Below are 25,830 nucleotides of genomic sequence, written 5' to 3' on the forward strand. Positions count from 1 at the left end.
AAAAAAAAAAAAAAAAAAAACTTAAAAAATAAAAAGGAGTAACTGCTTTGCCCGCAAAGAGGGACTGGAAGAAATAATCCCAAATCTCGATAAACTCTAACACTCAATGCTGGACATTTGCTGAGACTAGCTTTGCTCATGAGAACCTGAGAGACATCCCTGTGCTCCCAGAACAGGCAAATCTACTCACAAATCTACCCAAAATATACTCTGGCTTTAAAATCCCATGAAAGGAGAGGAGAGAGAAAAATTCTTATTGGGAGAAATTTACCACCTGCTTCCATGTCTATAAATGATCCACGGACACGAAATACAGTCATTCACATTCACTGGAAACCACCTATATTTTTGCAAGAATTCATTCTGGCCAAGACCTGGCAACCCAGGAATGGGTCCAGGGCTTCTAATTTGTGAAGCTGTCCCAACGCTACTCACAGCAGCCAGAGGTGAGTGCTAAAATTTCTGCAAGATTCCTGTATGGAGAGAATGCATGTGTAGGGCAAACTTGACTTCTTCAAATGGCATTTATAGCAACTTGCCTCTACATGTCTGTTAGGGAAGCAAGATGGGTATCAACTGCTTCACGAATGTAAATACAGAAATTCAGAAGAAGCTACCAATGGAGGCATGCTATAGTCAATAGATAAACCCCAGTCGTGAGATCAGCTAGGTCTCCCTATCATAACCAGATTCCCCTTGCATCTAAAGACAAAGCCTGTCCGCTTTGAGACTGTTTTTTAACATCACTTGCTTTGGGGCCAATTGGGAACTGCCCAGAGCACGGATGGACCAATGCTAAGTGTGGTCTGACAAATTACAGCTGGGGTTCAGCCAGGAACTTCTCCCCTGCCAACTCGACTCCACAAGGCAAACCTTAAAGTAGTACAGGGGAGGAAATCCTCCGTTTCTCAGCAGGGGACACTCACGCCCCCACTGCCGCTTTGTAAACCCACCACGGAGTAAACATCTCAATTCCAAGTTCAGGTGCCTGGTGGAACAAGGTAGGCTCACTCAGAACACCAGAGTGCCGGTTTTGAAGCTAATGTATTCCTGGCTTCAAGCTTATCCTTTCATCCAACGCTGAGATGTTGGCATTCAGGATTCCGCAAACCACATTCCTGCTTTCCTCCCTGATAGGTTCTGCCCATAGGGGGTATGGGGCAGTGAGGGGGAGCTTTGAGGCTGGAAGGGGAGGAAGGAATTCTCTCCTGGTTTGCTTCCTGTGTACCCCTCTGCTGGCTTCCTGTCCCTGTCTGTTTCCACTGGCAACGCTTCTTGTTCTCTCGGGCAGGGTCAATTCCTTCCAGAAGCATTTGAGTCCAGTTTTTTGGTTTTCTCCACCATCACAGAATCAACTTCAGCCAAAGAGCTTCCCCTACACAGAGACTGAGATACCCTCCCTGCTGGAAATTTCCTCCAAGCTCAAGGACACCAGAAGCCACTGAGGAGTATCCCCCATCCTGCCCAGTCTCAAAAATCTGAAATTGAGCCCACATGCCCACTCTCCAAGTGCCTAACTTTTAATAAGTCCAATATCTTGCCTTTGCTCCCCCAGCCTTGGGAAACCTGCTTTCTTGCAGGTGGCTACCTCCACTAATACCATTGGGTTCTCGTCCCACCTTTCCAGTTACCTGGTTAGTAATTCTTTCTATTGGATTACCTCTGGTATAGTAACCGGTGTGGTTTCTGTGTCCTGCCTGGACTGGAACTCATTCAACCTCAGTTACGTTCTAAGCATATATGGCAGGAACTGGGGTGTGGGGTTTCCCAACCCCATCAGACTGTGATGCTGGAGGGGGTATACCTGCCCATCCATGGCCCACATTCAGATCTGGTTTATCTCAGCCAACCTCTGCACAAGCAGGGACAAGTTCACATTTAAAGGACATAGGGAAATTTACAGCACATGGAGCTTAATTACTGTACGATCTTGGTGGAGGGGTGGAGGGATGACTGCAGGAACTCCCTGCTAAACACTTGAATGTTTCTCTTTGCTGACTAGCAGGGAGCTGTACGGAAGCAGCCTCATCATGGGTTTTCGAGAGAAGATGATCTTGTTATAGTTTGCAGTGGGATTTTCTCTGGAATCCGTGTGGAAGTGCCTTGGCTCTGGCATAGCGGTGGGACCAGTGGCTGGAACAGAGTAAGAGCTCCACACTGATAACATGTCCTTCAACATCAAGTTTCCAGGGCCCTTAGATGACTTTTTCCTTTTCAGCTGTGTGATGCTGGCCAGCTTGTTCTGCCTCGATGACGGTTGGCTTTCCTCGAGTGCCTGCGCATATTCCAGATCTCTAGCTTTGCTTTTCTCAATGAGTCTCTTCACCATCGGGGACATATATGTCACATAGGCTGGCCAAGGATTGTGTTTCTCAAGCACACACAGGGGAAGCCCAATGTTCTCTGTGAGTCCTACCAGCAAAGAGAAAGACAGGTGATTTACAGGAGCTTGTCTACAATAATCTTCAAAGAACTAGGGGGTATTAGGACCACATTTTGAACTTTTCCCCATCATGCATAATTTGGTCTTATACCCCTTGTATTCAGTGAGAATAAAATCAAAGCCAAAGATGGGAGATTGAATGACATTCCATAGGGTATATCAATTAAAAAACAGCATGGTGGTAAAGGGTGGGAAACTTGGGAGTCCAGCAGGCTGGGCTTCCGACCTTTGTATAATATTAAACTGTTTACACTCTGGACTTCTATTTCTTTTCCACCAACAAAAGTGGTTACCAAGAGGCCACTGTAAGGATTAAATAAAGCAATATATTTTAAGGGCTTGGAATGGTTCAGCTTAGGGCCTAAAAACATGGGCTCTGTGATGAGATTGGTTGAGCCCAAATTCCTTCTATACCCATGCAATCCCTGTGAACCTGAGGAACCCCTTAGCCTTTTTAAACCTTAGTTGCTTTCGGTGCAAAATCGTGGTTAGAATATAATCAATTTCATAGAGCCTTTTGTGGGTTAAAGGAAATGTAAAGCTTTTTGCACCGTACCTGGCACATAATAATCAGTAAATGGTAACTATGAACATTTTGGCTATGTCTCCTCTCCTGTACTATTTTGTTTAGTCCCCCAGTTAACTGAGGATGAGCTCGAGGCCAACCAGCTTGCATAACTAGTGAACAGTGGGTTTGAACTCAAATCTAACGGGCTCAGAAATCTATAAGCTTCTCACTATAGTTCTGGCCAGAAGTTTTGAGTATTTGGGGTAGGGAGGCTTTCTTAGAAAATTCTATTTATGAGTTTAACAAGCTTCTTCCTTTGTAGATACCAAATCATGGGAAGGTCATTCCCTCCCTCTTCCCTCCACAACTTCACTCTGTCTAGCAGAAATGCCTCATGATTTCTCTCCTGACGGTGGGTGCTACATTCCTTGTTTTCTCAGATGGTGCATACTTTGGTCATACTTTTTCAATAGGGATTTGGGAGGCAAGGAAGTTAAAAGGTTGATCTTGCCATCTTCAATGTAAATTCTGTGAAAAACACTATCATTGGGCATAATCAGAGAAAATACAGATCATACAGTTATTCCCAGGCTGCCTTGTGGACATTCAGGAGCCAGAGCTCACCTAGGGACAGATCTGTCAGTAAAGAATGTGTTTTGAAAGGCTTCATTTCCCTGCAAAAGTTGCATATTATTCTGCCTAAGGCAAGATGTGTGACATCACCTCTCACGAAAAGAAAAAAAAATGCACATCGAAGCTTCCAAATGCAGACTCGATGGTTCATCTTCATCTCCTCCAAGCAAAGGCAAAATGCCAAGATCTCAGGGTGCCTGGATAGCTCAGTCACTAGAGTATGCACAAGACTCTTGGTCTAGGAGTTGTGAGTTCAAGCCCCAGGTTGTGTCCATGGAGATTACTTAAAAATAAAGTTTAAAAAAAAATACAAAGTATCTTGCAGGTTGAGGCATTTGCTCATGTGTGGCAGAGGTGAAACTATATTTGTCTGGAACAAAATTATCAACAACTCCTCCTTCATCTCCCAGACATGCTGTATACTTTCTACCTGCATAACAAAAGTGGCCACCCTGAGCCCCACCTCTATGTCTCCCCACCCCCAGATCTCTCAGCTTTAGCCCTCAGCTCGCAGCAGGAGCTCCCATTGCTAAGGTCCCAAGCCCTACCTTCTTCTGTCTTTATCTTTCGTGCATCGATCACCTCCATCACTAAAGAGTTCTTCACATCGAAGGCCCAAAGACCTTGGGGAAAATAGCACTTGTTAGCCAGAGTGAACTGAGAGAAGAGCACGCACTTTCCACGGAGCTGGGGAGGGGCTACATGGGCTCAACACAAGAGGTCAAAATAAACATCATTTTCTCTACCAGCATCCATGCATGGTCATGTTACTGGGCCAAGCTTCTGTCTCCTGGATGCACTTCTCAGCCAGCATTTCAGGGGAGGTGGTCATACCCGTGGGCAGTTTGATGGGAAGTGTGGTCTAGTGGTCCTCAAACTGTAGGATGCACCTGTCTAGAGGGCTTGTTAAGACCCTGAGTGCAGAGCCCCAACTCCAGAGTTCCTGATTCGACAATCAACGTTCCAAATCGTTAGTGGGGAGGAAAATGTTGACCATCTGTGAGGTTTTATTATTAACCCCTAGTCACAGGAAACAGATCCAGGAGGTCTCTGTAGGTCCTTTCCAGTTTAAGACTAGAAAATGTGCATCTCGGAATTTTTAGCCAAGCATTCGTTATTTTGTAAGTTCTGTCTGGCCATCTCTGTGGACCTTGAATATTTGAAATGCCATGGAACATTTCTACCAACACCTGTGAATGTCCAGTGAAAAAAGTCTCAGACGGTTTTTCCTAAGTTCCCAGGTGATGCTGGTGCTATGGGTCAGGAGATCACACTTGAAGAACCTCCAGTGTAGAGCAGGGCTTCTCAAACTTCAGTGAAGACTAACATTGCCTGGAGAGCTTGTTCAAGCAGACACCTTGGCCTGCCCACCCCGCGACTCCGACTCAGCATGCCAGGGGAGGTTGCTGGTCTGATTCTGACTCAGTAGATCTGCTTGGGATACCTGGGAATGTGCATTTCTAAGAAGCTCTCAGGGGAGGCTGCTGGTCTGAGAACCACACACTGAGTAAATGCTGCTTTAACTGAATAATGATCCCAGGCGTTTCTTTCTGCAGCAGCATCTGCAGGGGTTGACTTGCTGGTGTGTGAAACATTCCCCTGAGATAAGCAAATTCCCAGGTTTCCCACCTATTTTTTCCCACCTATTTTTTCCCTCCCTACTGACATGGCCAACCTTAAATCCCACTATATTTCTAAAGTAAGTTATTCCCAATGTCAACATTTTATTATAACACACTTAACAAAGGATAGTGCATCCGAAATATTTATTCATACTCTTTTTTTAAAAAAAGTTACTTTTTGTCAAACCTGCTCAGATCCAGGCCTTATGAAGTCCCTACTGTTCTGTCTTAGTGGCAATCTTTCATGACAACACATTTTTAGGAGAATGCACAGTATCATTTTTCTGAGGTTAGAGAAGAATAATGTTCACATGGACCTCTAGCCTACAGCTTCAGGTAATAATGAACAACAAAAAAAGAAAGTTCTGTATCTCCTTCGAAGGCCGACCATGGATCTCAGGATTGCAGACCACTCATCCCAAGTCCCCAGTAATGAAGAGATTGTCACCCAGGGCTCACCCAGCACACCTGTTCACCTCCAAAGGAAGAGATTTCTTGACTTATCTGCCATGCGGCAGAACTTTTGGAAATGTATGATAGGTTTCATCCATCCTACCAGATGATGGGGAAATGTTTTGAATTCATTATATTTGGAGGGGGGTTGGATAAGGCTTTTTATCCTTGCATCTAAGTTTCTAGCTAATAAACCCCAAAGCCTCAAAGAGGCTCAGTTCTTAGCAAACCGTTTGTTTCAATGCCCACGTGCATTCACATAACCCAACATCGTGCCCAAAGCCTCTCACCATATCTCACGGGACCCCCTACACGAGTCTTCTGTGGCTCTTAAACAATTTCTACAGAGTGGTAGGTTTTTGCTATACCTGCTGATGCAGGAACCAGGAAACTACAAACCCAAGGCAGGGAATGTTTGAGACGGCCTCAGAACTCATGGGGAGGACTTGTTTGTTTGTTTGAAAATAAAGGAGAAAAATAGTTGACATTAAGTCTGAAGACAAGCTGTGGGCTTTTATAATTTCCTTCAACTCTGGCACAAAGGTTCCATTTTTGTCTCCCTATAAATGAAATGCAAACCAGCAGTCTACAGACAGAAACAGCATTGATGGGAGGGGCAGGAGGCATAACATTGAAGTGGGTTTCTTGTTTCTCCTACAGGCACAAAGGCTTATGTTCAATCCACTGGGTTTTCAAGCCCAGCCCTTCCCACCCCAACCCATCTCTTGTCCCACCATTTCCAGAACCTCATCTGATATGCTGCCCTTGCCTTAAATAAATTCAAAGGAGTGACACTTACCTAGAATCTGTCACAGATTTGTGACTCTGATCGTGTTCCTTAATGTCTTAGGACCTCCGTTATCTCTCTGCTCTGTTCTTCTCACAGAGGTTATGGTTGTTATAATAAACTGTCCAGAAACTAAAGTGCTTCTAAACCAGCAGTCCTCCAACTTTACTGCGTATTGGAATTACCAGGGATCTTTTAAAAATTCATATGTCTGGTTCCTACCTGCAGCACTGTGATTTAGTTGGAATGGAATGGAATGCAGCCATCAGAATTTAAAAGTTTGGTTCTAGTGTGCAGCAAAGTTGGGAACCACTGTTCTAGGAACCAAATCAAGAAACACTGACTATTTGTAGGGTATTCATTACTTAGAAATAGGAAACAGGTTTGGGGGATCATTTAGTCCTTTTGCAATTTTAAGAGATACTTTCATTGAAGGATCCTTGGATATATATGTATAAATATACATGGTACTAAAAGTCAGTGGCCTTTAAATATTTAAAAGTGCATTTCCACTACTACCTGCCAATACCAGAATTTACTTGGATCAAAGGACAGCCAGAGCCTTTAAGTACTGAGCTAAGAAAACTGGCTGTGAATAGCATTCTCATCCAAAGCTAAATCTCACCCTCTGTCTGTGGCCACAAGCTGCATCCTTATCACAGGAAACCATCTTGCAAAGGGATTTTGTGGATTCCAGGCAGGACTGATGGATGAGTGCATTGACACAAGTCAACCCCACTCAGACTTTCTAGCCCACTAATGCTATGGAAGTAATGCTCTTTGCACGCTCATGAAGGGCAAAACATTATCTTAATCCAGTGCTTCCTAAACCATGTCCCATAGAATGCAAGAATCTCTCAAGACATTAATTGGTGTTACACTTAAAGAGTGGGGAAATAGAGCCACCCTGTAAGGCTACGTAGATTGTTTAATCCAGGGGACAGAGCAGGCATGCCTCAGTCAGGGAAGTTTCAAGAATGACCTGTTCAATAAATTCCTTTAGTGCAGGAACTTCTCAAGAGCCTGTAATATGCTACCTTGTCCTTTTACCTTCCAAAAGGGACATCGCTATGTAATACCCCCTCATCTCATTTGACCAGGACTTCATCCATCCACCCATCCATCCAAACACTGGATAGAGCATATCATGGAACTCGTAACCAGTAAACATTTGCGTGGATTCTAAAGCAATCTTTGTGGATTCTAAAGCATCCTTGTTGTGGAACTCTGAGCATCAGACACAGCGATAACATAAGAGGACGGAAGGATGAACTTGCTCAAGGTATAGCCAGATCTTCAATGACGCCCTTCCACTGAAACCAGCCTCAGAAACTCAGTCCTGCAAAGGAGTCCGCACCAAGAACAAGCCAACGTGAGGGCCTTGTGCTCCATTGGAAGCTAGATCTATTTTCCTCTTTTCAGCCTATCTCCTCTCTCCCCTGCTCCACACTGCAGGCATCTCATCTTGCTTACCTCTCATCTCCCACTCCTCTCCTTGAGCCACACCCAAGAGTCGTGTCTGGCCCCAGAAGGAGAACAATTTCCCAAACAGGAAACTGATGTGGGGTGTTGTTTCACCTCTGCCTGCTCTCTACCCCCACACCTCGCATATCCTCCCCTGCCCTCTGTTTCCTTTTCTGCCCTCTGGCTACTCTTCATTTATTTTGGCTGAAGAGGAAGCGGCTACTTAGGTTATTAGCATCTTGGAAGGTTTATCTCTAAGATCAGCAGAAATGTTCCTGGGCAGAAATCAACTTGGTACAGTGTGCGGTTGATGTGTTGGTGTCCATCCTAAGTGGCCTGCCCAAGAGACACAGACAGCCCCCCTCTTATAAGCCAAATGCCTGCTCTGACCTCCTGCATTCCAGGGACATACAGTGCACATCCAACAAGCTTCCCATTAACCCTGCCTCATCATGACTGTCTCCATCTCACTACTCTACCCCATCCCATGGATGTTATGGAAACCCTTGTCATAGTCTTATCTCTACCTGTTCAGCTCTAGGGGGATACACACATTATAATGGTTTGATGTGTCTTTAAGGACACTGATATGGGGTACATAGGGAAACCTAGAACTGTTAAGAGAGAGTGAGAGTGGGGAAAGGCAAGCTAGTCTCCCCCTCTCTATATGCAGCAATATGCTGGCCCACTTGCTATCCTCCCCGAACACATACACTCCAGACTCCAAGGAGAGGAGAAACAAGCCCATTACTGCACTCTGTTAAGTTGTACCTGATGGACAGCTTAATTGGTAGCTGTCAGCATGTTCTGATATAGACCATGCCTCTCTCTGGGGGAATCAACTGTCTCTAACTACATCTAGGGTGGGGAGGTGGGAGTTTATTCAGAATTGCCCAACATCTAAAACACAGACCTGGCGTTACTGAATCACCATTTATGGTGGGTGGGAGGGGGATACACTGCTTCTGGAAAATGCATCTGTTCTCTACACATTTTCTCTAACGGTTATGCATGTGCCTTGAGAGAGACGGAGTGGAAATAAAGTCCAAGTACCTATGGCCAAGCGATATCAATTCATTCACACAGGCATGCATTCAACACCGAGTTCCAAGCACTACACCTTTAATGTGTGTGGGTTGTGCTCACCCAAAACACCTTGTGAATTCTCCACGTTCACCCTTTGCTGTGGGGTCATTTCTCCTCAATGTCAAAGGCCTACAAGGCAGATCTGTTTTCTCTGCCAATAACAAATCAAACAAGAATAATCCTTCATCAGTCTTATTCATCCTCAAGGAAAAAAAAAAAAAAAAAAAACAGAAAAGTCTCTGTGCAGAGGTCAAGGCAAGCCCCAGGAGGCACTCTGCAGAGGGTCACTGAGCAGCCCCATATTCCAGGTACCGCAGTGAGGGCTGGAGACACAAAGCAGAACTGGGCATAGCCTTGGTTCAAGGAATTCGCAGCCCCTTGAAGAGGGCAGATCACAAGCTTCCTAGCTCAGCCTGGGTGAGGAGAGATGTCAAACAACAGATTGGAGAAGAGAAGATGTGTTTGTGCTGAGCCTTGGAAGGCAAGGGAAATAATGGCCGGCAGGCATGGTTTAAATGCCAGCCTCAGTGTTGTCAAATGTTGAGTGGTGTGCTCAGGGTCCACATTGTTCTTCCAATTTGCAGATCATAGAGGCTATTTCCAAATGGTATCCTTTCTGCGTATGAACCACAGTGCTGAGCTGGCTGAAGGAACACTTTACAAATTCACTACAGGAAGAATCACAGGCCATTGTATACCTATCCAGCAGAGCCACGGATCTGAATTTTATATCTAACCCAAGGTCTACTCAGTCATAAATATTAAAATATCCATCTTAAGATGTAATATGAAGACCCATTGGGCATAAAGCACATGCGGACATGTTATCTGTAGCTCAAGTTCCTAATCTTAACATCAAATTTCCAGAACAAGCCAAACAGGCATAATCCGAGGAGAAGAGCTTTTCAACATTTCCTTTCATGGACATTCTGGGGACACCTGTGCCTGGATAAGCTAGACAGGTAGGACAGATGTGGAAAAACAGGCAGCGAGAAATAGTCTTATAATTTCCTCTTCAGGAAACCAAATATGGAAGGCTGTCAGCAGTTTGTGCACAGAGACCCTCCCTCTGCCTGGAAGCTGGCTCATGAGCCGTGGGACTATGAAAATGTGGGCCCCGCGATGTTTAATCAATCAGAGAAAGGAAGTCCTGCTTCACGGGAACAATGGAGCATTGTGAACCTATGTAACACATGGGGGAAACAGGCAGGCATTTCCCAGGACTGGCCTCCCTCAATGGGCCAGGCCACCCCCTTTGGAAATGCTCAGAGCACTAGAAACCCAGGCCAGCGTTTGTTTTGAAGAAGGTGAGTTGCATTTGAGACATGGCCTTGAAGCAAAACACTAAAGTAGCTGCCTTCTATAGGATTCAATTGTTCCATCAGCCTATTGACAGTACGTCCATAGCATCACATAATCACCCCAGTTCGTGCCAGCATGTGAGAAAATCCACTCATCGCCCGTGGCTTGCACCCAGCCCTTGGGTCACAGACAACTCTGAATTATAATTAAATCAAAATTTTCAAATGCCTGGGGATTTTGTTGTCCCTACCTAAACCACAATCCCAACAAATTGTCCTCCTGAAAACTGAGAGATTGACTGTGCTTTGTCCCAGATCCCCTTGCTCATACTCAGCGACAACCTCGGTCCTAACACAACTCACAAAATGGAAATGAAGCAAAAGGAAGAGGTGATGTTTGGGACCGAGGCCAAGGATGGAGAGCTTTGAAGATGGGTACTCAGTGCTATTACTGGTGGACCGTTGGGTTAAGAAGGCTAATTTCAGTATTGTGCTAAGATAGTTCTATCTGATTAGCATAGTCCCATACTCCTTCCTGAATGCGGCCAGCCCCCTCGTGCACTGGCAGACTGTGGGGAGGAATCAGAACAAATCATCACCTTTCTTAAAAAAGCAATTCAAGGTGTGTGTCCTGTCAGTGATGGCCAGTTGCATCTTGCTGTTTTTATTTACATGTGATCTCGTAACAGAGATCATACACCAGCACTGTAGAAAGTTTGGAAAATATTCTTTTTTTAATTTCACAATCCTGTCTGCCAATACACAACATTTATTTGAGCACTCCTGTTCTTGGCTTACATGGTGATGGCCACAGGATGTACACATCCTTCTAAATCCATCCTTTTTGTCCTAACATGAAGTTTGTATTTTTTCAAATGAGGCAAGATGGAATTGGGAGGGAGACAAACCATAAGACTTTTTTTTTTTTAATTTTTTTTATCTTTTTTATTTTACTTTTTTTAATTAACATATAATGTATTATTAGCCCCAGGGGTACAGGTCTGTGAATCACCAGGTTTACACCCTTCACAGCACTCACCATAGCACATTACCTTCCCCAGTGTCCGTAAGCCCAACACCCTCTCCCTACCCCCCTCCCCCCAGCAACCCTCAGTTTGTTTTGCGAGATTAAGAGTCTCTTATGGTCTGTCTCCCTCCTGATCCCATCTTGTTTCAGTTCTTTTCTTTTCTTATCTCCCAAACCCCCCACGTTGCCTCTCAACTTCCTCATATCAGGGAGAGCATATGGTAGTTGTCTTTCTCTGATTGACCATAAGACACTCTTAATCTCACAAAACAAACTGAGGGTTGCGGTGGGAGGGGGTAGGGAGAGGGTGGTGGGGTTACGGACACTGGGGAAGGTAATGTGCTATCGTGAGTGCTGTGAAGGGTGTAAACCTGGCGATTCACAGACCCTGGGGCTACTAATAAATTATATGTTAATAAAAAATTTTAAAAAAAATTTTAAAGATTGTATTTTCTCATGTTCTTAAAGTCCTCATGGTTATTTTAGAAGCTGCTTCGTAATCCATCAAGTGAATGACCTATTATGAATCATGCCTGCATTTGGGGATTTTAAGGTGTTCCAATTTTAGCTGCTGTAAGTGATGGCAGTGTCTTTTAAATGGAGAATTCATTGGTGCCCTTCTATAGCAAGGTGCTCAGGAAATGTTGGCTGCTGGGTTTTAGTCTCCCAAAGATCTTAGTACTGCCAAAACCACTCTCCTCTCAGTGCTGAGAGGTGATTTGTGTCCTCCCTGCTCCCCTGTCTTCATGGACAAAGAGCAATTGGGATATTTGTGGCTATAGTCTCTAGGGGTCCTACCATCTCCTAGGTCTGTCGTTCACTGGAGCACAACCCATGATGACAAGGTCAGAAAGTAATACAAAATCTGGGAGTGACTGCTCCCAGTGCCAAAATGAGGCCGACTTCAGGCAGAACTGTAGCTAAACTCTTCCCTCTGCCCCACCACCCCATCTGGAAGGGTCAGGAGAGAAGTCAAAAAGAATCAGCTCCCTTGGGGACAAGAAGTTGTTCCCCAAAAGCCGCCCACAAGCTGCAATGCTTTAAGACTATATGTGTTATCAAGGAGCTAGCAATGAGATCAATGAAAAATACTCTAAATTTTCCAGGTATGGTGCCTAGAGCTCAAAGTGTAGGAGCCAACTGAAAGCCAGTCAACAACTGTCTCCAAACAAAGAAGGTACAAAATATCCCAGCCAACTGTCAAGACACTGGGTGACCGTGGAAGGAACCAAAGAACCTCAAAAAGCAAACCAATTCCCCAGAAAAGGACAAAGAGCATGAACCTTTTAGTGAAGGGCCACCAATTCCAACTCCCCATTCCACCCTCCAGCGGTAATGAGACCATCCCAGCAATATTGCTCCCAACTGAGATCATATATATTCTTGATAAGGTCCCTGAGTCATCAAGAAATTGTCAAATTGTGTGCCATATTTTCTAGTGAGAAAGCAAGGAAGTATGAAAAAGATCCTTCCAAAGTTCTCAAGTTTCTTCCAGCAACGTGCAAAAGGGGAGGGTGCCAGGAACTTGGAAACATCCATATTTGTTCCCCCAAAAGTGACTAAATAGAAAGGGGGGAGGGGGTCTCGCTGATTATATGAGTTGATGAAAGTGGTCCCTTTTGCTCTTGTTGACTCAGCCATCTTCTGAAAACTGACATACCAAATTACTCAGGTATATGTCCCATTATAAATTATTATATTGGCATCCTGAATTATTCATCATTTTCCATTGAGTGTGGTCAAAATCACTTCCCCAAAACCGTATCACTCTACCACTTTGGTACCACTAGGACCTTGATAGTTAACCAAAACATGTTCCTAGAACCCATCTCTCTTCTGAGAATAGATTCTTATTTCTAACAGCATATTAAACAAGTTTCTCTAAGTGTTTTGTCTTTCATCTGTTTGAAACTAAGTCAGTATCTGCTATTACATCTATACTTTCACAAACATCTCCTCCATCTCCATGCTGGGTATCTGTCAATGACATCACCATCCTTCCTGAGACTCAATGTAGAAACTCAATTCCGCCTACCCTCTCGTACCCTGAATTCAGGCTCTGTTCTCTAAATGTCTTCCCACCCCTATTCTTTTTCCCTCTTGCTTATCCTCCATATGGTGGCCACAAGAATTATCACTTATAAATATATTCACTCATCCATTCCACAAATATTTACTGAGGGCTTATTCGAGCACTACTCCAGGCATGACATTCTAATGAGAGAAAAACAACTGAGGAGGTTCCGATGGTGTCACACTTCTGTTCAAAAAATATTTACTACCTATTTCCAAGAATGCCCCTTTCTTAAAATTCGGTCCCAGAAAAGCCTCCAATCCAGGTTCCTATCACTATGATTCTCCCCTGCACACAAACTTATAGACACATGTGCACTCAACTCCTCCCTATTCCCCTACACTGGCCAAGTCCTAGACATGTATCACTGCCTTTGTCCTGAGCCTTCTTCTCACTCTCCACTTTGGGGAGCTGCATGTCCCCCAAAAACCAGAGCATAACTCAACCACTCAGAGAAATCTTTCCTAACCCTCCCAGGGAGCACATCTGTCCTTCCCCTGTGTTCTTGGCAGAAGGCAAACATGACCCTGTTACAAATAGCATTTACAACGTTTACATGAAGAAAATTGTCAGGGATCAAAAGGTGTTGGATTCATTTGTAGCCTTAAGTAAACTGATAAAACTGTGCTCAAAATCTGAAAAGCTGAGGATAAGAAGCTGAAATGTGGAGATACCCCCACCCCTATACATCCCTGGGACTTTTCTGCAACAGATGCTTTGTTGGATCATCACCAAAGGACATGCCCTCTCTTCTCTCAAGGGAGGGCTGTTTTTCCCCTGAGGACCCAAAAGTTTCTGGACATGGAGAATGGTATTCATCTTCCTTACTCCCCACTGCCATTCTCAAACCATTTTCTTCCCTTCTCCTTTGAAGCTCATCCTATCAGACCATACCACTCCATACCACCTGGTTGTTGCCAGCCTCTGCCCTTCAGCTGCTGGCAACTTCAGTTTCTGGCATACTGGCTTCTTTGTACCACCATCACCCCATTATCAATAGTGGTCTCCTCATCATCTCACGAATGAGACATGAACACTGCCTTCCCTCCAACTACGATGGATAAAGTATTCACATTCTTATCAAAAAACATCTCTCCACTGCACTCCAGACTCCTCCCCCTCTTATTTTCCAAAAATGGGTAATAGTTGACCACCCTCTAGTGTCCTTGTGTCCTTGAAACATCTTCCTACTTGGCTTCCGTGACATCATACAGACCTGATTTCCTCCCATTTCACTTGTCACCCTCATTTTCAGATTCCACTGATGTTTTCTGGGCTCATTTCTCTTTTTGTAACTCCACTTGTTCCCAGGATGACATCAATGAGTTCTGTGGCCTCAAAGCTCATTGCCAAATCTTACCACTAACCTGACCCCTTCCTCAAAGACCAAACATATATATCTAACTGCCAACTCTACGTTGTCATTTGTATGTCTAATAGGACCTCAAACTCGTCGTGATTCAGATACAACTCTCCACCTTATTCCCTAAAATGCTCCTCTCTAGTCTTTTTTATCGATCGCCAAATCACTCAATTCAAAAATGTCAAGGTTGTCTTTGATTCCTCTTGCTTCTTCACTTAGTACGTCCAATTCGTTATCTTCTCCCCGTTCACTCTGCCATTATGTAACTTCTTTACATCTCCACCCTAGTCCAAGACATCAACATCTATTCACTGGACCACTGGAGACCTGCTCACTGGTCTCCCTGTTTCCACTCTTATGCCCTTAAAATTCCTTCTTCAAAGAAGACCCAGAGTGATCATTTTAAAATATAAGTCAGATTAAATCATTCCACTTCCAATACCCCAATGGCTCCCCCTGCCATCTGAGATATAATGCCAATACCTTACCTTGGTGTACAAATCTCTCCTTGATCTAGCCCCCACCTACACTTCTGGCCTTAGCCAGTTTCACGCCCCTACCACTCCCTGCAGAGCCACACTGGCCCTTCCTCCTCTTCTCAAGCCCACCAAGCTTGTTCCCGTGTTAGCGTCCTTCTCCAGCCTCTGCCTGGGATACACTTTTTTCTGAGTTCCTCATGGGTTTTTCCTTCTTACGAGTCAGGATCCAGCCTAAGTGTGAATTCTTCAAGGCCTTCTGTGACAACCTAGAGTAGCCACCAATCACTACCAAATCTCCTATTTTAATTCTGTGAATGACACCATCCCTAACTTATATATATCCTATGATTTATTCATCTGTTTACTTTCTCTTAACCAGCTAGCAGATTGGTTCCATAAGAGTAGGGATCTCATTCATCACATTTCTCTGTCCCCAGGCACTTGGATCAAAATTGTTAGATAAATGAATGTTCCTGCAATTGCCACAAAAATTGCCCCTGCAATTTCTAAGAATTTTTGGAAATCCAAATATCAGGCAGCTACCCACCCATGCAGGGGGACACAAAGGGAACCATGGACTAAATAACCTGACAAGAGCTACTACTATAGAAGGTTGATTGGCAAAGGTGGAACATCACCCTGATAAATATGACAAACAGATAATGGTTCATGGGAAGAGCTGGGTTCAAGTCCTAGCACCATCACTTACTGCTTCCAAGTGAGCAACCATGTCGCCTCTCTCTGAGCCTTAGGGTTTCCCCATCTATAAAATAGGAATGATACACTTCCCTCGCAGGATTTTGATAAAGATTAAATGAGAAACTGTATGGGAAGCGCCCAGAAGGAGCAACGCTTGGAGCCATAACCATCCAGGATTCCGGTCTCCTGAAGAAGCTAAGTGAAACCTTACTAATATAAAAAGTTCACAGGACCTAAATGTACCCAATTCCAACTCAAGCCCTACTCTGTTTTCTCTCTCAACGTACCTATGCATTCCTATCCGGTCCAGCATGTGCTCCGTCCCCTCTGCTCCCACCAGACATGGTCAGGTCTCACCTGTACCCAATGCCATACCTGGGGTATCTTCCATCTGTGATGCTGGATGTAACTGCCTTTTCATGGACATGTTTTCTTTCCTCAGAATGATTATAAATTAGATGCATGCTCCTCCCAATACCTCCCCCACCCCACTGGTCTCCCTTCCAGGGGCTGGTCCAGCGACATTTCCCTTGGGAGGCTGGTCAGCCCGGCACCCTCTTGTATATCAACTACCAGGGCCATTTGTTTCACTGTCTGTTACTTAGCTGAATCTTTCTCCCTTCCTACATTGTGTTTCTTAAAGCACAGAAGTAAGATCTTTAATTTCCAGTCAACTGCCAGACCACACGTCGCCTGCTTTGAAGACTAACTATGGTCAAGTTCTAAGGCCAAACTTGCCTACCTTTTTCTAATCTCTTCTTGTCCTTCCTTCTCCCACCTGGAAGTTCTTGCAAGTCTCTGGTGCAGTTCATTTAACTAGGTTTCTGAGAAAAATAGAGAAAGGTAAACCTGTAAAACATAATATATTATAACTAATATGCACAGTTTTGGGGGAAGTGGGCAGTTGAATGTATAGAACACTGTTACCTACAGTTGAAAGAGAAAATAGCAACTGCCAATCCCCCAGAGGTCGAGGAGGGAAGGTTTTCCTGAAATTGGGGAGAAATATTTAGTTACTAGTCTCCAATGAATCTTTCTAGGCACAAATATACACAAGTAGTATACAATGACACATCATTGCTGTCCACGTCGAAAATATGTGTGGGTAACGTGCCAGGAAATTTTGAAGTTCTGACAAAAGGAGTTTCTGTTGAGTCAGAAACTTAATTAAACAACGGGGGCTGTAATGTATCTCCTTGGCATGGAGGAGGGATGTGTCGAATGCTTTTAAGATCCAGGAACAGGCCCCTCATGGAGGGTGTTGTGTGGACATCCTCTGCCCAACAAAGGCCTGGCCTTTGAGGTCCACCCACATGCAGCACCACAGGACATGCTCTCTCCTTGTTGTTCTTGTTGTGTTTCTGTGATATCATTGTGTACGTCAACATCTCAAGAGGGCAACTGATAAGAGAATTAGCCATAATTCCTAAAAAGGCAAAGCTGTGTATTAAACAATAGTTCCCAGTGAAGTATGACATAGAATGAAGAACATGAGCTCAGGGCAGTCCACACAGCTGCTTAGCTGTGTGACCAGAAATAAGATACTTCAACCTCCTGATCTCTGCATGCTCATCTCTATAAGAGGGGCAGTAACAAGAACTACACTTGGATGGCCATGAGGCGTTTTGTCATAAGATAATTCAGAGAAATCCCTGGGCACAGGACCTAGTCCCATTGGTAAGATCCCACTGGTTGGGTTGGGTTGTGGTCATCATCATGATGGCAGGACTGAGATATTTTCCGTAATGCCAAAGCAATGTGGTTCAATTTTCAGGCTGGAGAAATTAACCAAATGTGTCTCCTTCAAAATGGACAACCAAGCTGAAGATCAGGGAAGAGACTGGAGCAGTGAGAGGTCAGAGGATGGACTCAGGGCACCCACCAATACAACTGTAGCCATCTTGCTGTCCCCGCATGTGACCCATCCCATCCCAACTTTCAGGTCCCGACAACCCTTGTTACACCTTCTTCTCCCCAAAATGACACCCTCCAGAGATCATCTCTGAGCCCAGGCAGGTCTGAGACATCTGTGTTCACATGCACTCATACACACATAACCCCGAGTAGAACACCCATAGACTATACACACACATACACATACACACACGTACACACATGCATATACAAACACTGTGTTAACTCTCCAAAATCACCAGCCATGTCTACAGTGCAAACTTCAGCTTTGACATCCCCTGTCCCAGATGGGTTCTATTTCTCTTCTCAGGTCACTGCAGCCCTGGTCTAGAATGACTTAATGAGCAAACTGGGCCAAGAAGTCTCGCCAGATTCTCAGTAGGAATAATCTGGAGACTCAGGTATGCAAACAGCTTTAAAAGGGACACAGGGTGGAGCACAGAATTGGAGTCGGGAGAACTGGTTTGAAAAATCCAGCTTCATTTCTGTATGTCCAGTCTTGAGCAAGTTACTTAATCTTTCTGAACCTCAGTTTTCCTGCATCCAGGATGAGAAATGTCCTGTCCCATTCATGTTTAGGGTGATGCAATTAATTCAGGCAAAAGCATTTCATGACCCAAAAAGATCTTTCTGAGTCTGCTTTCCTGTTGGAGACAATGAATCCGGAACTAATGGTATAAATTTCATTCTCTGGTTTATGACCAGGGCTCATTTTGGTAACAAGAATAACAAGTAACACTGGCATCCAAGGTGAGCACTAGATGAACTCCAGAGAAAGCTGCTGGGTTGTGGAGCTCTATTCATAAGTGACCAAGACCACCGAGAGAGGGTTGTCTTGGACTTGTCTGCTTTCCTTGGAGAGAAGGTGGGATCAAATGGAAGAATGGAGTTTAAGTGTATCTGGTTTGGGAGTTTAGAATCATTTGCCCCTGAGAAGTCTTCAATAAGGCGATTACGAGAGGGTACCAGCCTCTCAGGAGCAGTAAGAATGAACACAAAGCTCTTTGCCCCTAACCCCTCATAGCCACTGACTTATCAGAACTAGTGGGGTGACAAAGCCCAGAGGCTGAACAGACTCAGCAGCAACAGGACCCAAAGGCCTGTGGTAGGCAGCCTCCAAGATGGCCCCCAATGAGCCCCTCCTGGCATTCACATCCTAATGAAATCCCCTCTCCTTGAGTATGGGCTACATCTAGAGACTCCCTTCCAACAAATAGAATATGGAAAAATGGCAGGATGTCACTTCAGAGGTTAACTTACAAAAAACCACGGCTTCTATCTCGAGCATGCTCTCTCTCTTGTGCTCTCTCTTGTTCATTCTGAGAGAAGCCAGCTGCCATATGTTGAGCTGCCCTATGGAGAAGCCTCGTAGCCAATAGCCAATAACCATGTGAGTGAGACTGGAAGGAGATCCTCCCCCAGTTAAGCTTTCAGATGGGACCACAGCCCCACCAAAGCCATGACTGCACCCTCATGGAGAGACCATGACATAGTTACATTACACTTGGATTCTTGACCAGCAGAAGTTGCGAGATAATAGATGTTTGTTACAACTGAGCTGTGGGGTAATTTGTTGCACAGCAAGAGATATAAGGCCCCTACCAGATGAAGCCCCTGAAACTAAGAGGGAAGAGAGCTTCCTACACTGCCAGCAGTGGGAGTGATATGACTATATCACCCCACTCCCTTCTCTAGGGAACTAGGCAATTTCTACTGGAAGGAGACAATGTATCTAAGTAAGAATATATAGTTATAAAGTACTGCAGAAATAAAGCCATCCTGTAAAAGGCAATTTTGACCAGGCCATTTATGACACAGCAGACATACTAATGTGGCCAGGGGGTCAGGGATGGAGGAAGGTGTTGAAGGGGGGCTCAGAGATGGTACTGGGGCACTTGCCTTGCATAGTATTTGAGAGATATAGGAAGTTGAAATTGTAGAGTGTTCTTTTTAAGATCAGGTAAAAGGGTCTTTGGCATAAAAATGGTTTTGTAAGAGCAGCCAGATCAAAATGTCAGGCTCTATCATGGAACGATTTTATCCAACCCCAACACATACTCTTTGGGATTCTCCTCTGTCCTAAAGACAGGAGGATTGCTACCAATCTTTCTTTCCTGCTTGTGCGTGCACAGGCACACACATGCACACACACACACACACACACACACACACACACACACAAAATAACCAGGAGCAGGTTTCCTGGGCCCCAAAACACAAGGTCTAAAATGATGTGAATTTCAAGGTCACCGTTTGCCTCACGCCTTACTTGGATTTGAGCTGTTCCAGTTCAACAGGATGAAAGGCACCTGCCCAGAGGCCGAAGCTTCACCAAGAACTCTACAGAGAGCAAGTCCTTGTGGGATCCCATGAGGGTTCCCCCTGCATTGCTCATCAGCTCAGAACACAAGAATGAAGACATTGTTTATTGTGGCTGGTGGAAATGAAGAGCACCTTTATCCTGAAATGAATCCAGTTAGATTCCTGAAGTGCTCTATCTTTAAAACTATTGACTTATCAACACTTAATGACGAATGTCTCCCACGGCCACATATGGTCCTGTGGTCATCTTCCTAAGCAATAAGTAATACCAGTAGTTACAAGTTGCCACAATCCCCAACCCCTGTGGTTCTGAAAGATCCATTCAGCTCTGTTGGGGACAGTTCCTTCCAGTCCAACTTTGTAGCCCTCATGTCTCTAGGTGTCTCTCTGCCTCAGTTTCCCTGTGTAAAATTAAGGATTTGGGTCTCCCGTCTCCCGTCCAGCTCTGTCCTCCTGAGTATCTCTGAAACCTCATACCACAGGCCCCAGAAACTGGAATGCGCTCCGGTTTCCCAATATCCCACCAAATGAATTCCTTATGAGCACAACTTCTGGGTTTATACTAACAGAGAAAACACTGCAAGGCCTGACCTTCAAAACTCAGCTTGTTCTCACTCCCTGCTGTGTTTTGAGAAAGAAAAGCTAACTTTTGCCCTCTAGGGTGGGAAATGTGAAAGGCACAAGCCCGGCTCCAAGTTGGGACCACAACAAACCCTCCAGGCCCAAAGCCCACAGACCTGGCGCTGACAAGTCTTTCCATCCACCGAGTGGAAATTCTAGACGCAGAAGGTGCCCAGACGGACCCTGCTTTTGCTCCCCTGCCAACCGCCGTAAACCTGTTTCTGTCCCGTTGGAGTTGCAACATGGAGCCAGAAATCTGGAAGAATTTAACACCCAGTCGGTTCAGACACAGGAAAACATTGTTCAAAGCAAACACTGGAATCCCTCCCTCATCATCCAGGAATGTAGAGACTGGGTTGAGATCAGCAGCTTCTCAGAAAAGCCATCGCTATGCTGCTCTGTTTGGGGCTACGGCCCAGGAGGGCCAGGAGGGGCTCCGGAGCCCTGTTCTGATTGAGACGTGGTCAAGCCTGGGAGGTCAGCACGTGGGGCCTCTCCCCTCTGGGGCAAACATGGGCAATGCCGCCCACCACCTCCAGCTACAGAACTCACCGCTTCCCTGTCAGACCCCAGCCTGCTTACAAAGGCCCTGTCCTGTCCCTGAACTTGGGAGAGGCTCAGGAGGCAAAGCGCCCTTGAAAACAAGAGGGGCTTGGGATGCTCCGGGATTTTCCATTTCCTTTGCCTGTGGCAGGCTGTGAAAGGGGCACTTTTCCTCGAGGAAGAAAGAAGGCTCTGTTGCCCGGCGAGGGTGCAGTGCCACTAACCAGAAGACGTGTGTGCTCCATGGGATGTGGCCACCAGTGTTCAACCCACTTGGACTAAGACTTAACTAATTCCATCTCCCCAAAGCCCTGTGCCAAGTCCCCACCCCATCTCCCCTGGCTCTGGAGAGTGGAGAGGAAGGACTGGCTTCACCCAGGGGCTGCATAATGGATCCAAGAAAGATGTTACACGTTAAATCACTTGTGTCACTGTGTCCCTCTGCCTCAAATTCTGCCTAAACTCCACCCACATAGATCCAGTTTTGAAACGAGTTGCTAAAACTTTTCTGACAATGTGTAGGACAGAAACTGCAAGTTAGGAACAGCTCAAGGAGAACAACGCAGAGAGCCCTAGATGGCAACTTTGCCCCCAGAAGGTCTGAGGAGAGACATCATGGCGGGACTGTTGGGGAATTTAGGGGAGCAGCAAATCACACGACAGCTTGTGTCCTTGATCCTGACCATGACACTCACCCTGCTCCTCAGCTCCAAGGGATCCACAGAAAGGGTATTTAATGCCCTCACTTAATATGGATTGAGCGCCTCCTACTGAACTGGGTGAACAAGAGGGACGCCATATAAGCCAGGGAAAGACCAAGCAGGTAATTAGATGGTTAGAACTTTCAGCTCCACCCCAACCTCCATGAACGGGAGAAGGGCTGGCCATTGACTTCAATCACCAATGGTGATTGACTTAACCAATTGTGGCTATGAAATGAAATCTCTATGAAAATCCCTAAGTTATGGGGTTCAGGGAGCTTCCAGGATTGTGAATACATCAACTTTCTGGGAAGGTGGGGGACCTGGAAAAAGCATGGAAGCTCTGTGCCACTCCCACCCCATCTCTTCCATGTGGCTGTTCCTGACTACATCCTACTTAATAAGGGAAACATAAGAAAGCATTTTCTTGAGTTTCATGAATCATCCTGGCAAATTATCCAACCCGATGAAGGAGTTGTAGGAAATCCCAAATGTATGGCCAGTTAGCCCGACGTCCAGGTGATCTCTGGAACTTGAAACTGGCATCTGCAATGAGACCGTGCATTAAAGTCAGCACTAAGAACACACCTATGAGAGCGACTCTGTAAAATGACAGGGTAAAAGCCAGAATTTGTAGAGCTTTGGAATTAAGTGGGAAAGAGGAAATCGAGGATAAGGAAAGTAATGACAAATCAGAAATGGAAACTCATGTAGGCTAGCACTGCCTCAGGGTGACATATCCTTCGTTTCACTTATTCCTTATGGTAAACCTTCGAGAAAGCATCACCACTTTGTACAGAGAAACAGCCTCAGAAAAATCAAGCCATTTTCTCAAAGTCCTACATAGAGTGCATAATGAGGTTAGAATTTAAAACCAATGGAGCCCCTGGCTGGCTGAGTTGGTAAAGCATAAGACTCTTGAACTCAGGGTCATGGGTTCAAGCCCAGCATTGGATATAGAGCCTACTTAAATAAAATAGTTAATTAAAAAAAAAAGAATTCAAAACCAAGTCAGTCAGATTCTAAAACTAGTGTTCCCAACTAGTATGCCATGATTGCCTATCTAGAAACCCAAACAAATCTACAAATAAATGGTTAGCATTAGTGAGTTTAGCGAGGTTTTTGGATACAAAGAGAGCGTATCAAAGTCATTTGCATAAAATAAAATGTCTAGCAAGATACTGTGTACAATTGTTTCGAAGGCCTCAAAGTTAGGACTAAATCTAACAAAAGATGTGCAAGTCCTCTTTACGGAAAACTATACCTTACTGAAAAGACATGTTTAAACATCTCTATAAATCAAAGGAGGTACTGTGTTCATTGTCAAGAATACCAATTCTCCTAAAATCGGGCCATAGATCTAATGTGATCTCAAAGAGAATCCCAACAGGAATGTTTATAGAAACTGACAAGCTGATTTCTAAAGTTTATTTAGATATAAAAGGAGCTAAGAATAGAGATGGTAATCTTGAAGACTAATAAACTTGAGGAACGCGCTATGCTGGATTTCAAAAGCCCGAATAATTAAGACACTGTAGAAGGGCATTGTCTACAAGGTGCAATGTGGGATCAATAGACAATTGCTTGGAATAGAAAGCTCAGACAAGGGACGCCTGGGTGGCTCAGTGGGTTAAAGCCTCTGCCTTCGGCTCAGGTCATGATCTCAGGGTCCTGGGATCAAGCCCCACATCGGGCTCTCTGCTCAGCAGAAAGCCTGCTTCCCCCTCTCTCTCTCTCTGCCTGTCTGTGATCTCTGTCTGTCAAATAAATAAATAAAATCTTAAAAAAAAAAAAAAGAAAGAAAGAAAGAAAGAAAGCAAGCTCAGAAAAGACCTACCCAATTGGCTCTCTGCAGCAGCAAGTGAAGGACGGTATTTTCATTAAATGGTGCTAGATCACTTGATGTGCATCTGGGAAAATAATTACCTTCTCGTAATACTCCAAAACTCAAGTCCAGGTGGGTCGTACTTGTTAGAACTAGAACAGTGAAGCTTCTAGAAGATAACAGAGGAAAATATTTTCATGCCCTTAGGGTAGAAAAAAGAGTTCTTAGAGTTAAGAATTTCTGTTCAACTGGAAGATGCCATGAAGAGAATGAAAAGTCTGAGAAGATTGTGGTCTTCCATACAACCAAAATGGGCTTATATTTGGAATATATTTTTTTAAAATGTTTAGGGGCACCTGGCTGGCTCAGTCGGTGGGGCATGCGACTTTTGGTCTCAGGGTTGTGAGTTTGAGCACCACAGCAGGTGGAGAGATTACTTAAAAATAAAATCTTAAAAAGATAAATATAAAAATAAATTTTAAATCCTACTTATCAATAAGAAAAAAACAGGAAAAAAAACTCAGAAAATTAGCAGAGAAACTTGAATAGTTTCATCACAAAAGACAATATGCAAATGGCACCATAAACAAATGAAAAGGTACTCAACCCACGGGGAATGTGTATTAAAACCTCTCCGTGAGATACCACTATACACCCTAAGAATGTCTACAATTTTTTAAACTGACAATGCCAAGTGGAAAAGAGGAAAGTAATGAGACCACCCATAACGCTGACAGGCGGAATGTAAACTGAGCACAATTGACATCATCTGCTAAAGACAGACATATGATCACTCTTAGACTTAACAATTGCACGCCCAGTTTCAGAAATGCATACCAGGAAAATGCATGGTCGAAAAGGTTTCTAACTGTGATGCTTGTGATATCCAAAAATTGAAAAGAACCCAAATAGCCACCTAGAATAAAAAGGATTTTAAAAAGTGGTATATCCATTGAATGTAACGGCAGGTAGCAACAGAAAGAAACAGGGGACTCCTGAGTGCATTTACCCTGAATGAATCTCACAAACATAATACTGCACGAAAGAAGTCTAGCAAAATGCAGTGTCTAGAAATATTTTTACTCAGTGTAAAGGACGGGTGTGATGAGCACAAATTCAGGGTAATAGTTACCTCTGAGGATTAGAGAAGAGATAAGTAACAGGAGTGGATGGGCTTGGGGTCGAGGGGAGGTCCTGGGGCCTGGCAGCATCCTACCTCCTGACAAGGGTGCTGTTACCAAGTGTCCACTTCTGGTAAGTCACAAAGAGGTAGGCTGGATGTCTTTGGGCACTTGATGTATATTTCAAAGTTTCTTAATAATTAAGGTATCAGGACGGCAGGGGAAGGGAGTGGAAGGGACAGGTAGAAATGGGGCAAAAGTTCCTAAAAGGAGGGGTGAGGTGGGGGAGGGTACGGGGGGCTGTGTGTGCACACCTGTGAACGATTCTCTTCGGCATCAGTGGGGAGACTTATCCTGGAAGATGGGGACAGGAGAGGATACAGAAGCTCGGGTGTAATGGAGGAACAAGGGGGCAGAACGTGGGGGAGGGTTGGGTCTTCCTGACTATGAGTAAAATAATGGATCATTAGGCCAGAAACCCATTAACAAAAGAGCACAGGGCCTGGAAAAGCAGCGCAGGTGGCTTGCACCGATCAAAGGAGGCCTGGCCATCAGCCAGTGACTTCAAGGCTATAATTAGCAAATCGGCCCTTGTCTCCTTAAGACCCAAAGTAAGCATCTAAAACCAAAACCAAAATCATTCTTTCCCGTGTTCCTAAAAACCTTAAAAAATATAAAGGTAAAATAAATATTTATTTTAGAGATAAACAATGAAAATTGAAAATCAAAGCAGGCTGAGTATTTCTCAGGGAGCAGGCCTGACCTGCTGCACATTCCTGGCGGCTGGCCCCCGCTGGGCTCTCACTGTCACTTGGATGGCGGATTCCTCAAGCCCCGCCCCCTG

At 44.7% G+C, this 25,830-nt stretch overlaps 1 protein-coding gene across 12 annotated transcripts in view; it reads right to left on the bottom strand.

The window, feature by feature from the left end:
* Positions 1-238: 238 nt before the first annotated feature.
* Positions 239-25,830, bottom strand: part of CDRT4 (CMT1A duplicated region transcript 4) — a 59,059-nt gene continuing 33,467 nt past the window's right edge. For 4 of the 12 annotated variants that reach the window (XM_004760133.3, XM_013060413.2, XM_013060412.2 and 1 more), the window contains exons 2-4: positions 16,682-16,763; positions 4,133-4,207; positions 239-2,412 (exon numbers count right to left, since the gene is read on the bottom strand). In XM_004760133.3, the coding sequence (XP_004760190.1) occupies positions 1,970-2,412; positions 4,133-4,207; positions 16,682-16,751 (588 nt within the window). In that variant the 5' untranslated portion in view covers positions 16,752-16,763 and the 3' untranslated portion in view covers positions 239-1,969. Of the gene's footprint in view, positions 2,413-4,132; positions 4,208-16,681; positions 16,789-16,870; positions 16,929-20,912; positions 20,942-23,877; positions 23,947-23,966; positions 24,035-25,830 lie in introns of those variants that run through there. The other 8 variants (XM_045085394.1, XM_004760131.3, XM_013060416.2 and 5 more) reach the window with 6 other exon arrangements.

This window comes from Mustela putorius, unplaced genomic scaffold, assembly GCF_011764305.1.
Source record: "Mustela putorius furo isolate JIRA1106 unplaced genomic scaffold, ASM1176430v1.1 tig00000867_pilon_pilon_pilon, whole genome shotgun sequence".
Taxonomy (NCBI): domain Eukaryota; kingdom Metazoa; phylum Chordata; class Mammalia; order Carnivora; family Mustelidae; genus Mustela; species Mustela putorius.